This window comes from Labrus bergylta, chromosome 3 (genome assembly GCF_963930695.1).
Source record: "Labrus bergylta chromosome 3, fLabBer1.1, whole genome shotgun sequence".
In the NCBI taxonomy this organism is placed as follows: Eukaryota; Metazoa; Chordata; class Actinopteri; order Labriformes; family Labridae; genus Labrus; species Labrus bergylta.
The window spans coordinates 33,364,048-33,380,542 of record NC_089197.1 but is presented as its reverse complement, the minus strand read 5'-3'; the positions used below and the strand labels follow the sequence as shown (position 1 = coordinate 33,380,542).

Genomic DNA, 16,495 nt, shown 5'->3' with positions numbered 1-16,495 from the left:
TAAATGAGTTTTAAGACTGCGTTTAAAAATCCCCATATTCTCAGCTCCCCTCAGACCTCAGGATGGGGTCGTAGAGAGAGCAAAGGTGTGTTTTGAATGGAGGTGTGCAGTGCCAGCAGGTAGCTCATGTTGTACAGCTTCCAGGCTGAAGCTTCAACAGCTTCCCCACCTGCTGGCCCATATGAGGTTAACTTACCCCGTGCATTAGCCTAAACATGCATACATTTGCTTGAGGGGGGGGGGGGAATAGGATTTCTAGCGGGAAAAAAAACAAACACTTATCAGACAACCACGTTGACGATGAGTGTGTTTTTCACCACTTTGTAAATGTCTACATCATTATGTAACCTCACCTCTTTTCAGCGTGCCCAAAAGGGACCACATTAGCAAATTCATGCTAAAAGGGAGCTGACAATGTTAGTTATTGCTTCAAAAAAGTTGTGTAACAACAGCAGGACTGCAGGTAACTCAGCCCATCTGTTTTTGGAAAATGCTTGTAGATTATCGCTGCGTGAGGCTGCTGTTAACGCTGACTCCCAGGCTCGCTCCGTTTCTCTACTCCCTCCCCTCCACAGCTGCACACTTATGTTCCATAACATAAACACTACACCGGGGTAACAACTGTGTAGCACTGGGGGCACTGCAACTTAAAATTATAATTTATGTTAAGCTTGATGCAAAACAAGTAAGATTTTTATTTCATGCATTGGCACTTAAACTACTGGAATTCCTTAGCTATTAGCTGTAACAGTCACTCTGAATGCTAAATGAACTTGGACAGCACTTTTCTAGTCTTCTAAACCACTCAAAGCTTTGTTTTTTTAAGCTACAGGTTGCATTCACACCACATTCAAACACTGACGGCAGAGGCTATATGTAAAGTAGCCATTAGCATTAACTATTCTCAATCATCCACATTCGCACACCACTGGTGTAGCGGCAGGATCTCGGGGCTAAGTGTCTTGCCCAAGGACTCTGTGACGTGAGTACAGGAGGTGGGATTCAAACCCCTGACCTTCTGGCTGACCGACTCTACCACTGCGCCACAGCCTCCTCACTACAATAACTACAAATGAGTTCTGTAGTGTAATGCAATGCAACGTCCAGACATTGACTCTTTCATCCACGTGAAAATGAATTCATCAATCAACAACCAAAAAGCTGCAGATATGAGATCAAAGAGATTTCACCTAACATGTCCTTTGTAAAATAAAGATCTAAGGAAGCAACATCTTAAAAAAAAAACATAATCAGTATGACATTCAAAGCATATTAAAAGTCCCATATTATGCTTTTTCTGGTTTTATATGCTCTTTAGTGTGTTTTCCAAGTGTCCTGTGCATGTTTAGGCACATCTATGTGCAAAACTTCAAAGTCTGCGGAACCGCTCCTACTTGCTCCTGTTAGCTGTAGCATTAGCTGCATGTAACGCTCGGTAAATTTCCGAGATGCGTGCTGAGCAACTGACCATTAACGACAGAGCGGTTCGGCAGACCAATCAGAGCAGACTTGACCCACGTGGGGTCTAACAGTTTGGGCTCAACAGAGTGTAGCTGACGGACTCAGAGCGGAGAGGAAGCAAGGAGGAGCAGTACATGAAAACAGACACTTTTTTTCAGACTGTGAACGTACAAAAGTAGGTACATAGATTAAATATATGAACCCCAAAAAGAGCAGAATATGGGCTCTTTAACAACCCTTCATGGATAAGTATGGAATGCATTTACCCCAAAATGGCAAAAATATCAAACCTGCAATCTCAGAGACGTTTATGGGACACATTAGATTAGATTATTTATTTGTGCCCGTAGACAGAATTTTTTATTTTGTTTAAATCTTTTGGGCCTTTTTGCCTTCATGAGATAAGACAGCTGAAGAGCGGCTGTGGCTCAGTTGGTAGACTCATCAACTTACAACCGGAAGGTTGAGGGTTCGTTCCCCATGCTCCTGCAGCAACATGTCCAATGTGTCCCTGGGCAAGACACCTAACCCGGAATTGCTTCCGCTGCTTTGTTGCCACAGTATGAATGCGCATGAATGGGATTAGTTACTTCTGATGGTCTCACTACATAGCAGCTTCTGCCATCAGTGTGTGAATGTGTAGGTGTGACATGCGGTGTAAAAGCGTTTTGAGTAGTCAGAAGACTAGAAAAGAAATATACAAGCTCAAGTCCATTTACCATTTACAAAGAGAGACAGGACACATTGGGAGGAGAGAGTGTGGGGACGACATGCAGCAAAGGGCAGAGGTCAGATTCAAACCCACATTTAATGCAGTAAGCCTCACATTCTGAAAATGTATGAAAATTCATGCTTCAATGTCAAACAATGTACGCTCACTTTAACGCTGCATTGGGTATTTTCTTGTTTTGTTTCAGCTGAAAGTTTAAGCCAGGTAAAAGCTTTGCTATGGAATTGAATAACCATTAGACCAGATTCTTGCTAGGCAACAGTGACGCAGGAACTCTAGTGAACATACATTATAGTCATAATAATTGAGGTCATTTAAGGTAAAGCTGCTCAGAGCTCTTTTGTGTTTTGTGACTTTAATAAGAGAACACAGTCAGAATAAATGAGACTCACTTTAAAACAAAAAAAGTCAGACTTCTATTTTTAAATGAGTTTTAAGTCATGTTAAGTTATGTTGAAAGTAGGTGAGGCAAACACCGGTGTGCTGAAGCAGAGCTAAGACCTTCACACTGTGCACAAAAAAAGAGATTAACACAAGTGCGATCCCAAAGAAATCAGGTACAGTTACATAAAGTACGTAAAGTATGATAACTTTGTATGAGTCTGGGAAGCAGTTGGAACAGCTGTTTTCTTTCTTTTTTTTATGAAACACTGTGAGAATTACCACGAGCAGTAAAATATAATGACATAAAAGATTGATAGAGAAGGGAGTGTGGGCTGCACATGAGGCTGGACGAGGACAAAAGCATGTCTGTTTCAATAAGATGCATCAATGGTTGTCCTGGTTTTGCCAGTTCAAAGCATTATCAGTGATACAGTGTACGGGGTTAACAATGAGCTCATGGAAATACATGATTAAATTCTCAAAGTTATACAACTCATAAGAGCAGAGCAATCCTGGAGTCTCGTGTTTTCCCTCAGCTGATTGGCCGTCCTAAATGCTAAATGGACCAGTTACTCATATGTTGCCGTGTAGCATCACTGCCTTATGAATTCAAGACGATAACAACCATAATAATTACTTGTTCCCTTCACAAGGCAAACTCGTCAGCAGCATCGTCATGCATAAAGTTATCTCCACACAGATTCCAGATTGGATCTTTAATTGCTTTTCCAGCTGACTTTTTAACACGTGTCTGTAAGCAATATGATTAAATAATGGTGAAATTACATTAATAAGAAATGAGATGGAAATCGACTGCTCACAATTTGGGAAAACAGCAACACAATAAACAAGCTTCCGGAGAGGGAGCCTCCAAATGAATGTGCATAATTAGGACCAAGTTCAACAAATAGAACTGCGGCTCATCCTCGCTTCTATAGGCGTCGCCATCACGAGGCATGTGCGGCACCAAACGTGGCTTTAGAAAAAACCCAATTGAACGGACAATTTAAGGATTAGCATTCATGCTTTGTGTGGTTGCGGAGCACATGCAGATGGCTCATTCAAGTGAGCCAGATGTTTTAATGAATGTTAATGAAAAATAAAAAGGTGAGAGGAAAACAACCATTAGAATGCGTTTGACACTTACGACGCCGCGTTGGAAATGAAAAGCATTCAATAAATAAATAAACATCCTGCCCCAATTCATCACTTGGTTAATGGTCGGTGGAAAGAAGAAGAAAAAAAAAGTTGAGGCAAATATCTATGGAAATGAGTGTTTGTCTATCCTCCCTTTTCAGTGATTAGGAATTAATTTGAATAATTAACGATGATCAACAGAGATGAGTGTTGCTCTTCGCTGGCTGACTGAAGCGTGTTTGTGTGCGTGTGTGAAAGAGGAAGTACGAGCAACTTGTTTGTGTTGCTCTTCTATTTATGGACCCGTTTGTTTGTGTGACTCCAGGAGAGGTGGGCCCACCTGGTTGATGCTCATGCTGAAATCAAACTCGTTATGAGACTTCACTGGTTGGACCACCGATACAGAACAGCTTGTAGAGTTAGAAAAAAAACTTCAGCAAACATGAGAACTAGAGGGCAGGGTGTTGTATAAAACCGCTTATTCAATTGGCTGTGTGTGCATGGTTTAGAAATGGAATCCAGTATCTTGTTGTAATGATACACTTATGTTCACAAAACATGTCCTTTAGATGTCCTTCCATGTGGTCCAAGGACAAATGAGATGATTCTCCACGTTTCTCAATGCCTTAAGAATGGTCCTATAATGAAATCTACTTAAGAATAAATACTTTCCCACTCCTGCTTACTCACCCTTAGAGTACTAGAGTATGTTTTTCTAGGACTGCCTTATTTGTTTAATCTTTTAACTCTTTAATTGTACTGACAACATTATCATTACCTCAAAACTTCAATTAAGAGCCCAGACTTTTATTTACTTTGGTCTATGAAATTACCCTGCCTTTTTTGTGACAGGCATCAATACGAGACAGGCTTGTAATTATTTTCAAACTAATCTTATTCACAGCAAAGATGGGAAGGACTAAAGAACTCTCAATCTACATTAGAACATATGATTGACAGTGCTCAAAGTTATGAAATCGATAAACAAATTAAAGGTCACATATTATCCACCTTTTGGACAAGTTTAAATAAGTCTCAGAGCTCCACAAAAAATGTCTCTGAAGTTTATTTCTTCAAATCTACTCTGATCCTGTATTTGATCATGCTGTTAAACCCCTCTATTTCAGCCCTGCTCAGAACAGGCTGTTTCTGTGTCTGTAGCTTTAAATGCAAGTGAGCTGTACTAGAACATGCCCTTTTAGATGTGAGCTTTCTTTCACCATGTGCTATTGTTTATGGTGAAAAGGCAGACTCAGAGGGCAGAACAAACACCTAGCTGTGGGAGTGTCACCCATCTGGGGAAGGGGTTACTGCCCTTTGTGATGTCACAGAGGGAAAATCGCCAGACAGCCTGTTTGAGCACACGTTTTCTGAAAAGTGGAGGAGGCAAAAGATGGAGAGGATGGATTGCCCTCATAATCAGGGGGTTATAGACAGACTAAGGACAGATTAATGTTAGAAAAACATGCAAGTATTTTGCATCATATGTGACCTTTAAGTCATAAATCACTTGTTTGATTTTGCTTTTTGAGATAGCAGGCCGACCTGCCGCAGGCTGGTACACATACCAGCATCTGTCTGTCTTTATTGCGCAGAAGTTTGAGTATTTCTTGTGTCTTGCTGCTTTTCCTCCATATTTTTAATCTGCTACCTAATCAACACCAAATGGCTGAAATAACGACACCTACCTTTACTTGTCAAAACATGCAGAGACACCAGGCTACTAAAAGGGACTGGGCCTTAAATTAGGAGGGGCTTTTATTTGAAGTTTTAAGGTATGGCGTGGTTACTATTATTACTAGTAGAAGCAGTAGACCCAGTATGTGAAGTAAAATAAAAATGTACTCACCAATCCTTGTTTTCACAAGTATCTGACACATTTACATGTAAGACATTCATTTATTCAGTGTTTCCAGGCTAAATGGGTCACTGGGTTGTAGAATCACTTACATATTACAGAACTCATAATGGAATGCCACTGGCCCGACTTTCTATTCATGAGTGTAACATTCAAACATAATCTGGTTTTTACTAATTGGGCATCTTGTTACGGAAAATCCTATATTTAAAAAAATCCTCTTATTGGATTTGTGTTTGTGACATCCCAGCCCTCTCATAGCTGAAACAGCACATAGGTTTGTTTTATCACCACGTTTAAAGCTCCAGTGAGGAGTTTTATGTCGGATATGAAACAGACTGAAATTAATACTGATGCCTCTTTATGAGCAACACAAGCAAACAAGACCATCAGCGACATCATTGATCATTTCTATTAAGTAGTTTTTAATGCTTGTAACTGCTGCCGGGGGACGTTTCACAGGCAAAGTGAGTAACAGCACGCTGCTCTAACCGACTGTCCACAGTTTCTACTGCAAAGATTCACTGTTATTTCTTAAGTTTGACTGCTAGTACATAGATGGTGTTAACTAACTGTCAGAAAACACTTCCTGCAAATGTATAGGAAAAGATCTACATACTGCTTTGTCCACTGGGGGAACCAAAGTCCGCACAGACCACAAGAGCCTCATAGGAGCTTTTAAAGATATTCACTAAATATAATGATTGCTTGAAACACGTGCCTGTGATTCATTTTAGGAGTCAGAAGCATCCATGTGTTAAAATAGAAAACATTTGTGTAATGTTGTCCAGTGGGCAATGGTTTTTTATCAATCCCCAATATGTCTATGAAGACTTCTGTTATGGGACATTCAAACAGTTTGTTCCTAAGAAGACAGACATGAAGTAAGACCACTGTGGACTCTAATTTACCCCACATTTTAAAAGCACCACAATGTAGGATCATATACATTTCATATAGAGCACATATTAAACGATAAATGTCAAATATGTCCTCATGCGACCTCTTTAAAAGGTCCCATATTATGGTTTTTCTGGTTTTATATGCCCTTTAGTGTCCTGTGCATGTTTAGGCACATCTATGTGCAAAAATTCAAAGTCTGCGGAAATGCGGCTTCTCCTACGTCTTCCTGTTAGCTGTAGCATTAGCTGCATGTAACACTCGGTTCTAGCCCCCCTCGATAAAAATTTGTCAGTGCAGCGTCATTGTCAGTGTGATATCACTGAGCTAAGCCCATTGGCTCATTGTGGCAAGCTCTGCAGCTCATGTTGAAATTTCCGAGAAGCGTGCTGAGCAACTGACCAATAACGACAGAGCGGATCGGCAGACCAATCAGAGCAGACCTGGCCCACGTGGGGTCTAACAGTTTGGGCTCAGCAGAGTGTAGCTGACAGACTCAGAGTGTAGAGGGAGCAAGGAGGAGCAGTACATGAAAACAGACACTTTTTTCGGACTTTAGCTATTGTGAACGTACAAAAGTAGGAACATAGATTAAATATACGAACCCCAAAAAGAGCATAATATGGGCTCTTTACACTCTTCTAATTGGTTTGAAATCGGAGCATTTGAAAAGACTGTTCAAACAGTCATCTAACTTGGTGGGTGTAATGGTTTATAAAACACAAGGTCAAGACATAATATGTGAAAAAAAAAGTCTTGGCCGGTGAAGTACTGCTCTATTGTGACCATCTGTTACATATCATTTTGTTGTGCTGATCTCATGGTCAGCATATGCACCATTTCTTTGTCAAGAGTTTTATGAATTGTCATTCCCAACAAAAAATAATGCCTCAAACCAAATTAAAGAGCAGGGTAGAAGATACTTATTTATTGAATTATCTAAAGTATGGGGCTACAATATAGCTCCTTCCTCTACTTTAGTCTCACTGATGAGATGAGGTAGCTTTTTTGCTTAAAATACCCTTTTTTTTTTCCTTCACACCCTCTAGTTGCTTAGATCATCGATGCTGCGCGTGACCTCCAAAAGAAAAACTGACCCTGATATTGAGCTGCATCTCGAAGGAAAATCTATCTGAAGGAAAGAAAATGCAGGCACAGACAACATCCTAACCCCTCCCACATTTTTCATCATAGCCAAGCATATTCTCATTGTCTGAGGCAGCTCAGGACCAAGGCAGGGTGTCATGCCAAAGCCTGGCTTTTATGAGGGGTTTTATATTCATTTGATGATCCTGCAGGGCTCTGTTTCCTGAGTGGATTATCCGTATATGCCTGTGCTGAGCCCTTTTTATATTCAGCGCCGTGGCAGAGTCAATAAGGTCCATTCTGCATACAATATTCAAGATTATACAAGACAGACAGCATAATTCACACTCAATCAGAATACAAATGACTGCAGACGGCGGAGCAACACATTGGAAAACAAACACAGCTGATTTTCAGAGCCGGGGCTGGCTCAGGCATGGCCACCTCGCTGTACTCACACAGACTGTGCTTTCTCAGAGACTTAACCTGCAGGGAAATCTATACCTTGGCTTGCTTTGGGATCCTTATTTTCTAAAGTTTTCTTCCAAAATAACATTCATTGCAAGCCGGGGAGTGGGTGTAAGGCTTGAAGGTTACAGCACGCCTTCATCGTGCATACTCACATGAGGATCATTAAAGTGATGTGCAGGGATATCACTCGTGTTTTTATAATTGCATTAATGTGTTATGAACTGTTTCCACCTCCAGCGACCATAAAAGTTGCCCTCCACGGGATGGACCGGGAGATAAGGGAGGAGTACCTGGTGGTCATTCAGGCGAAGGACATGGGCGGCCACATGGGCGGCTTATCCGGAACGACGACTGTCACGGTCACGCTAACGGACATCAACGACAATCCACCAAAATTCTCTAAGAGTGAGTTTCTTCAAAAACGTTAAAGCTCCCAAATCATATTAAGATGAAAACCAAAGCATGCTGCTTGAAGTATATTTCTCTGATTGGTCTTAATGAGGAAAACAAATATGATTTTTTCATCAAAAGGCTGAAGCTAATTCTTCAAACTGCTGTAATGTCTAATCATGATGTACTGCTGTAATATGCTGTTAAATGTGATCAACGAAAGAGCTGTGTCTGTTCCCCTCCCCCCTGCCCACAGGTTTGTACGAGTTTGTCATCCCTGAAGATCTGCCGATAGGGAAAATGGGCGGCAAGGTGAAAGCAAACGATAGGGACATCGGCGAGAATTCTAAGTCAACATACAACATCGTGGAGGGAGATGAAGGGGGCATGTTTGAGATTGTTACCGACGGCCAGACACAAGAAGGGATTCTTCGACTGAAAAGGGTAAGGCTGACTGTAGAACCACTCTGGAAAATGGCTTCAGTTAACTATTCTTGCTCTGCCTGTTTTTGTGTGTACGAAGCCCAGCAAAGTCCAAGTAAGACAAAATAAAAATACATTTGTAAATCCATCCCCATGGTGTGCCCACAGATTGCAAATTGATGTGCGCAAATTTGTTTAGGACAGATATGTAGTTGGCTTTTTATGTTTTTCTCACCAGAGCCTTGGGGTAGGGGCTTAGTATGTACATCACAGACTGATGGTCAAACCCAACAGGACCATGCAACCCAGAGTGTAGTGTCCCAGCAAAAATATAAAATTTGTCCCAATTTGTCAAAAACTGCACCAAAAAAAAATCACACATCAACCTCCGCACTTTGAAGCTGTAAAAATAATCATTAAACTTCATGAAAGAAATGCTTAGATGCTTAGATGATATTATTATTTTGGAATTATTCTTATTATTTTTTATTGGTGATAAGGTGAACAAAATGAAACAAGAATATATAGACATGACAACTAAAGTGAGAAAAAACAAACAAAGACAAAAAAATAAATAAATAATAGATACAAAATAGCAAAACATAACCAAATAAAACAGAGCAACAATACAGACAAAATACATTTAAATGAGATGAAAGTCAAGCAATGATTTTTATGTTCAGGTAGTGTGTTAGAAAGGCGTGAAATGTGTTCGTGGCAGCGTAATGAATTAGAGTGCGGAACTTAGTGGGGAGTAGCGAGTGGAATTATTTTTGACTTATACATAATAAGCGGTTGCAACAGATCACACATGCACGGTTTAGATTGAGTTAAAGCCACGGATCGGATCTGTTTTTGGTGTTGGAGAAGAAATGTATTTTGCATTAGGTATGGGGGCACAGGCCCCACCCCCTGGCCACCTCTGGATCTGCCCCAGCCAACTAAGTTCTTCTACATTATAAACACTAAACCAAAATCCATCCGTGAATAACAGTTTTCTTTGATCAACCAAAGCAAGATCTCATATGAGCTTTGACAAACACCTAAGCATTCTGTTTATTGAGCAGATGTGTGAGTGGATCTTTGCACTAGCTGCTCCTATTGCATGGGTTGTGTGAGTTAAATCAATCAACAAATGAGAAGCATTTTTTAGGGACTATATCTTCAGTTTTTGAACCAAACAAAGCACTGTGTGAGTCTGTGTGGATACGTTTACACCGATAGATTAAAGCAAGTTGGGGGATGATGTTACGAAAGTTAAGTTATTGCTGTCAAACGCAACCACAAGCATGTACCTGCATGATAAATGCAGACATGGTGGGAGTGAGAGACGAAAAGATAGAGATAGATAAATACTGATCCCGAGGGAACTTCAAAGCAACCATTTGCAGCTTACAAGACTCACATGACATAATACATTGTTACACCAAACACCCACTGCCCACCCCCTCCTATATGTACAGTTTATCTTAACGTGAACCAAGATTTAAAGAAACCCCTACATACTTACTAGATCAAGTAGTATGTAGTGCCATTTTTAAAAGAGTTCATGCATACTTTAAGGTGCAATTTTGAGAACATACTATATGTCAAAATGATTATACAGTATGTACAACTGGAGGCTATCTCTTTAAGACAGCTGGGCAAAATGCTTTCAGTCTGAGAGTCACTGTGTGCTTCCCCCTGCCATAACAGTGAGGTGTTGAACAATCCTACAGCCAGGAGTACATAAGAGTTCTTTAGTCTGTCTGTGGAGCAGGGTTGTGACAGCAGTCTGCCACTGAACAAACAAACCATTGGATGCAAATCATCCACGAAAACCATGAATTAAATATCAACACTTTACGACCCTGTTTGTGTTTGAAAGTTCATCAGACTGTCTTTAAATTTGATCTCTGTGGTGTCTACGCTCACTACTTCAGCACTGATGTTTTTAACTAAGCTGGATTAGTTAAAAATTGGCGATTATTGGCAGAGAATGTATTTCCGAATCATGATGATACATTTTCATCAATTTGATGATCAAACCATTGGGATCAATGTGTTTAGATCATGGATCAACTGTGATCTGTTGCATCTAATAATATATACTTATTATGCATTCCCCCGAAGCGTCCTCGATCCCCAACTTACATCTTAAATCTTGAGTTCTATGACTGACTTTATGGTTTCATATAGAGGATTAAAATAGCACTCCAGACTGGGATGAGCTCCGTATATGCATTCTTTAAATGATTGCTTTATTTTTTTAATTAGTTTTCTATACACTCACTGGCCACTTGTAGTTTAAATGGTGTTTAACTGGACTGCATTATGCTAAGAGGTGTTTATAATGTTTTAATCACTTCATTAACAGACATCATGGGGGAGGAAATGAAAACCAATGTCATTAGAATACAGTGAAGTGCAGCACAGGCACTAAGCACTGCCTCTGTGATCAACATATGGTTAAATCATAAGCTCTCTGACAGTTTCAATGAAAACTAATCATTATAATCGTCCTCAGATCCCGTGTATAGGATTGCTATCAATCATACATGAGAGGGGAGTGTTTGCTAACTGAGGTGAGATGTGGATTTTGACAGTTAACAGTGGGTTTTAAGTGATCATCATCAAAATAAATAATAATAATTGTTTATTGATATAGCAGTTACGCAAACTTCAATATTTATTGATCGGCACATGACCTCAGGTTCACTCAAAGATCTCTGGGTTTAACTCTGGATCTTCCTAGAGAAGCCTCATGCATCAAGCTGCTTGTGGCGGCATGAAGCTTAAAGAAAGAGTGTGCGACTTTTTGATCCAGTTGACGTCGCCCTTGAGCACCAGCATGAAACCGTAACTCTCTTGTTTGGCAACACATTCCCCATACTGAAGCCTCCGCTGTCCTCCAGCGACACACCCTAGCGTTCGCATGGAAGGGTTATCAAATGGAACGCGACATAATTAAGCACAGTTAATCGCAATCTGGGGCCAAAACTGTCCTAGGCTCGAGCTGCAATTGCCTGTGTCCTGCATTGTTGTTAGCAGGCTAATGTTAGCAAACTTCTAGTTAGCTCGTAGCTTCACATTGCATGTCAATTGACACAGGGTGAACTAAAAACACAAGACTATTCTTCTTTTCTCTAGTCCTTGACTGTGCATCACCTTTTGAGAAGTGAAACATTAAAATACTCAGACAGTTTTTTTTATGTAGCCACAAAAATATATTTCCCTTCCATATAGAATCAAAAAAAAAACTCTCCCATTACTGTTTTGCCTGAAGAAGAAACTACTACTATCTGGATGTCATGTGTGTGTGGAAATTGAGGTAAACAATTTCAATCTGTGAAAACAGGTCTGAAATCCTTCTTTTTTTTTTTTTCAAACATCATAATCTTATTTTCACATTACAGTCTTGCTGTTTAGCTCTAGCTCAAGGCAAATTGTTACAATATTGTAAATTGCTTCAGCCCTCGTTCTAACTTTGGTCGAATTCACTTTTGCTGACACCCACATCCCCATCAGCGTGAGAGCAGATGGACTAAACATGCAGTCGCTTGTTGTTCTTTGTGAATGCTCACACATCCACCATGTAAGAGCTGCAGTTTTTCCTAACACGGGCCCCAGAGCTACTTTAGCTGAGCAGTTGCTGGTTAATTGCCTTGCTCAAGGGAGAGCAAGCTCACCGCTTGTCCTGTCACAAATCCTGAATCTCTAACCTTGAGGCAAAGACATCTGCGGATCACTGCGAAGTACAAGGAAATGTTGCTGGAGCAAGTGTTTAAATCAAGAGCATTTTATTCATCGGTTAATTTGGAGGCGAAGCAGAGGCTGAGACACGTGCTCTGCTGCTGAAATTAAGATCTCAGTGATTTTTTGATTCCTTGCAGTCTGGATATTTCCTGAAGGGTAAAAAGCTAGACGTTTGGGCCTGCATATCATTGCTTGCCTGTAGCCATTTAAAGCACTCAATCCCATATTTCCCCAACATGGAAGTGTTCACTCAAAAACAGCATTGCATTTTAATAACCATGTGACCTGTGAGCATGTTTAGACACATCCCTGTAGCTCAAGGACATCCCACCAAATCAACGTGAGATCTGAAGACACGGCATCAAAGATAGCAGAGCACATGCTGTTTATGCATGTATGTATTCTATACTCTTAAGTCTGTAAATGCTCTGCTTGGTGAGGGATGTTTGCATAGATAGAATTAAACACATGACTGATGGATGGGCGCTCTAAAGTCTCCAGTCATGGTTGGTTTAGCGTCTGTGGAGAGACGCTATAAATCACTCAAATGTGGAATGTCGTTGTGTTGTGATGTAAAATGACATTACCCCAAGGACGTGCGGTGTGACTTTGTCAGAGTGTGAACAATGAAATGAGTGGGAGGTGGAATGTATAAGAGCTAACACGGTTCTGCAGGGACCACGATTCACTGCCACTAAAGAAAACATCAGTGCTTGAGAACAAACTCGACACAAAGTCATAAAATCTCCAACTGTTGACAAAGCAAATGTCACATGTGTTGGTCTTTTAGGGAACCTCCGCCCCTCCCATATCCTGCAGAGAGTATCGCTCTCCTCTCCCCTCCTCTCTTCTCCTCTCCTCTCCTCTCCTCCCTTCTCATCTCCTCTCCTCTCCTCTCCTCTCCTCTCCTCTCCTCTCCGAGGCCATGAATCTGTTGCAGACATCCCTAAAGCAAGATAAATGGTAATGTGTTGGGAAAGATGTGATGCATTTGCACAGTGTTGTTGCGTCTCTCCAGATAGTAGTCTAAAGTTTAGATGAGTCGAAAGAAGCAGTAGTTTTTCTTGTGCTCTTCTGTTCCAGGGAACTCGTCTTTTCACAGAACTCATAGCTCTGTGACTCCTCTCTGTACCTAGCATCACTTTCGATTTTACAACGCAGATTAAGCCATCTTCAGACCTATACATTTGTCCATGAAATTCCAATAAAATGATGAAAGCGCACATTTTCCAAAAGTATTTGGAGTCATTTGCAAGCAATATGCAAGAAATAAAAAATACTGTGTTGTAAAAATGAATATAACCGGTTGTATTGATGATTAAAACATTGGATACATCAAGTATTTCTATCTTAGTTGTGCATGCAATGGAGGAAAAAGGGCAATCACACATGACGGTATCAACCCCCATTCCAGGAGGCAGTAATACTCCAGCAGCCAAGCAGCCAAAACAAAAGACACGGGAAAAAAAGAGTAATAGATGAAAACATAACCCTGCTGTTTGAAAAGGAAAAAAAAGCCTCTGGATATGGAAGCAGAGAGTGTGGACAACATTACCAAAGCGAATACATTTTTAAGGCTATGCACGTAAATGTTGTAGTAGTTTGAAATGCATCGAAGTGAATGTTAGTAAGATGAAATGTTGCTGGATTGTATTTAACAAAGGTTTTTTTTTTAGGATTTAATTAGACTTTGTATTAATTTACCAAATACAAGAAAATACTCTGTCCTCCCTTTTCCTTAAAGACGATGATGAGAAACAACACATTACTTTTCTGTTCACTTTCTTGTCCTCCAATCAGACTGACAAAAGAAAAGTGTAACTCTTTCACCGATACCCCCTGTCCATGTCAAACAGCTGCACAGGTCTATAAACCACCATCTCACGTGGAATTCAGATTTTTTTAAAGATCCTTTGCGGCAAGGTTAAAAACACATTGATCTGACTGAGGCTGGAGAGGCACGGACCTTAGGGGAGAGATTTCGTTGCTGTTTGGCTTTTTGAGCTTTTTTTTTTTTTTTTTTATCTGTAGGCCGCCAGGCTTGTCGAGGGATGTTAGTGGGATGCTGAGCTTTCACCCCTGCAGCCAACACTGAACTTTGAAGTCTGTAAAAAGGCCTGTGTGTACATACTGATTCGATGCTAATGATGGAGAGGGACAGAAAAATGACACAGCAGAGTTGTGGGGTGAAAGAAGATGACGGAAATATCTCGTTTTTTTTTTTTTTTTTGTGAAATCTGCCGTCGCCCATTTTGACTTTTAAGTTCATTCAGTCAAGCCATGTAAGAATGTAAACCAGCTATGCAACCTTGACGCCAAAATGTCTGGTACATAGCTCTGCTGTTTTCTTTTTGCACTCATGAATTTCTTAATAATCAACTGGAGCTGCACAATAGTAGCACCGTGCATACTAATTCAAATCAAAGACACTCTCCCTGGATTACTCAGTCAAAGCGCTATGTGCGTTTATTGAATTAATAATTTGAATGCTTCAACACATGACATGTATTCTGGTTTCATTGGCAGGATATTATCAAGTAAAAGCTGCTTTTATAACCTAAACCACCTAAACCACACAAGCATTTCTTTGTAATTTTAGCATTAAGTAGCAGCAGTAAGAGCCCCCCCCTGCACTTTCTCCCTCTGTGTTAGGACACTGGAAGCAAATCTAATGAGTCATTTCTGCAGACTGTCAGGTGGGAATCAGAAGGAAACATTTTGATAAGGGAGTGAAGCAAGCTGAGCCAATTTCCCCTGGATGAATTAAACGACAGTAGATGTGCTTAATTCTTCTGTAAAGGTCAAAGGCAGCTCACCAAAGACAGACTACATCTCTTAAAGCAACATTTCACATTTTTTACAAAAATCATTGTGATACTTCTTACACCTTCCCTTAAAATGTAATCTGTCTCTAGATATGTCATCTGGATGTAATATCAAGGTGTAAATGTATTATGATTAACATGTGGAGGAAGTCAGGCACAAGTTTGGATCATACAAAAAGCACATCTAAACACATTTCATACAATATGAAGGTGGCCAGCGAGCAGCATCTTTTTGCTTGATTTGATAAAACATCTGCATCACTGAGTTGCTGGTTACAGTGCAACTCACTGTGTAGACGTCTGTTTAGACCAGTGAAGAAGAATTGACTCCTGGTGAAACAAGTTGTTTTTATCGAATGGCTAACAGATTATGGTACTGGGTCTTTGCATGGAATGGAGTGCTTGTTGATATCATTTTGTGTTCTTGTCAATATTAGAGGCTTTAATACAATTTAAATGTTGATATTTGCGTAATCATGCTTTTTAAAAAGGTTTGTTTAATACTACAGTAAAGTGCCTGTGTCTGTGCCTTCATCTCTCCGGGACACCAGCCAGTTAAATCCGTGTTTGTACCAGTTAATGATTCTCCAGTTCTAATTCACTTTAAAAAGTTCGGCCTCTCTCTATTTCCATATAATCATTTGGACTATCCAGCCACAATCTCATACAGCTCTTACACTCCACTACCCTCTGAATTAAAGAGTAATCCATTGGCTCCACGTCCGGCCACACCGTGCACTTTCTCAGCACAGACGGCAGGATCAGAGAGAGAGAGAGAGAGAGGAGGAGAAAAGGAAGAAACGGAGGGGGTGTGTGGGGGGGGGGGGGGGGTGTCAGGAGTGTGGAGGAGGAGGAGAAGAAGAGGGAAGTTAATAATGAAAGTGTTTCAAATAGCTTCTCCGAGCGTAGAGGAGTGGGGTTTGGAGAGGCTTCAGGGGCTTCGGTCTGTCTACTCGTGCCCTGATGCCAGGAGTGTGGGAGTGTGGGGGGAAGTCAAAGCCCCTGGTCCCCCCCCTCCCTTTATTCTATCCCACTGTCCCCACACTGCTGCTGCTCCCTCCCAGCAGGACCTCCCTTCACCCACCTTGCCCCCTC

At 40.8% G+C, this 16,495-nt stretch overlaps 1 protein-coding gene across 2 annotated transcripts in view; it reads left to right on the top strand.

Annotated features, from left to right (window-relative positions):
- Positions 1–16,495, top strand: part of cdh8 (cadherin 8) — a 115,405-nt gene that overhangs the window by 73,724 nt on the left and 25,186 nt on the right. For both annotated transcript variants that reach the window (XM_020653600.3, XM_020653601.3), the window contains exons 5-6: positions 8,265–8,432; positions 8,674–8,861. In XM_020653600.3, coding sequence (XP_020509256.1) covers positions 8,265–8,432; positions 8,674–8,861 — 356 coding nt within the window. The remainder of the gene's footprint in view (positions 1–8,264; positions 8,433–8,673; positions 8,862–16,495) is intronic.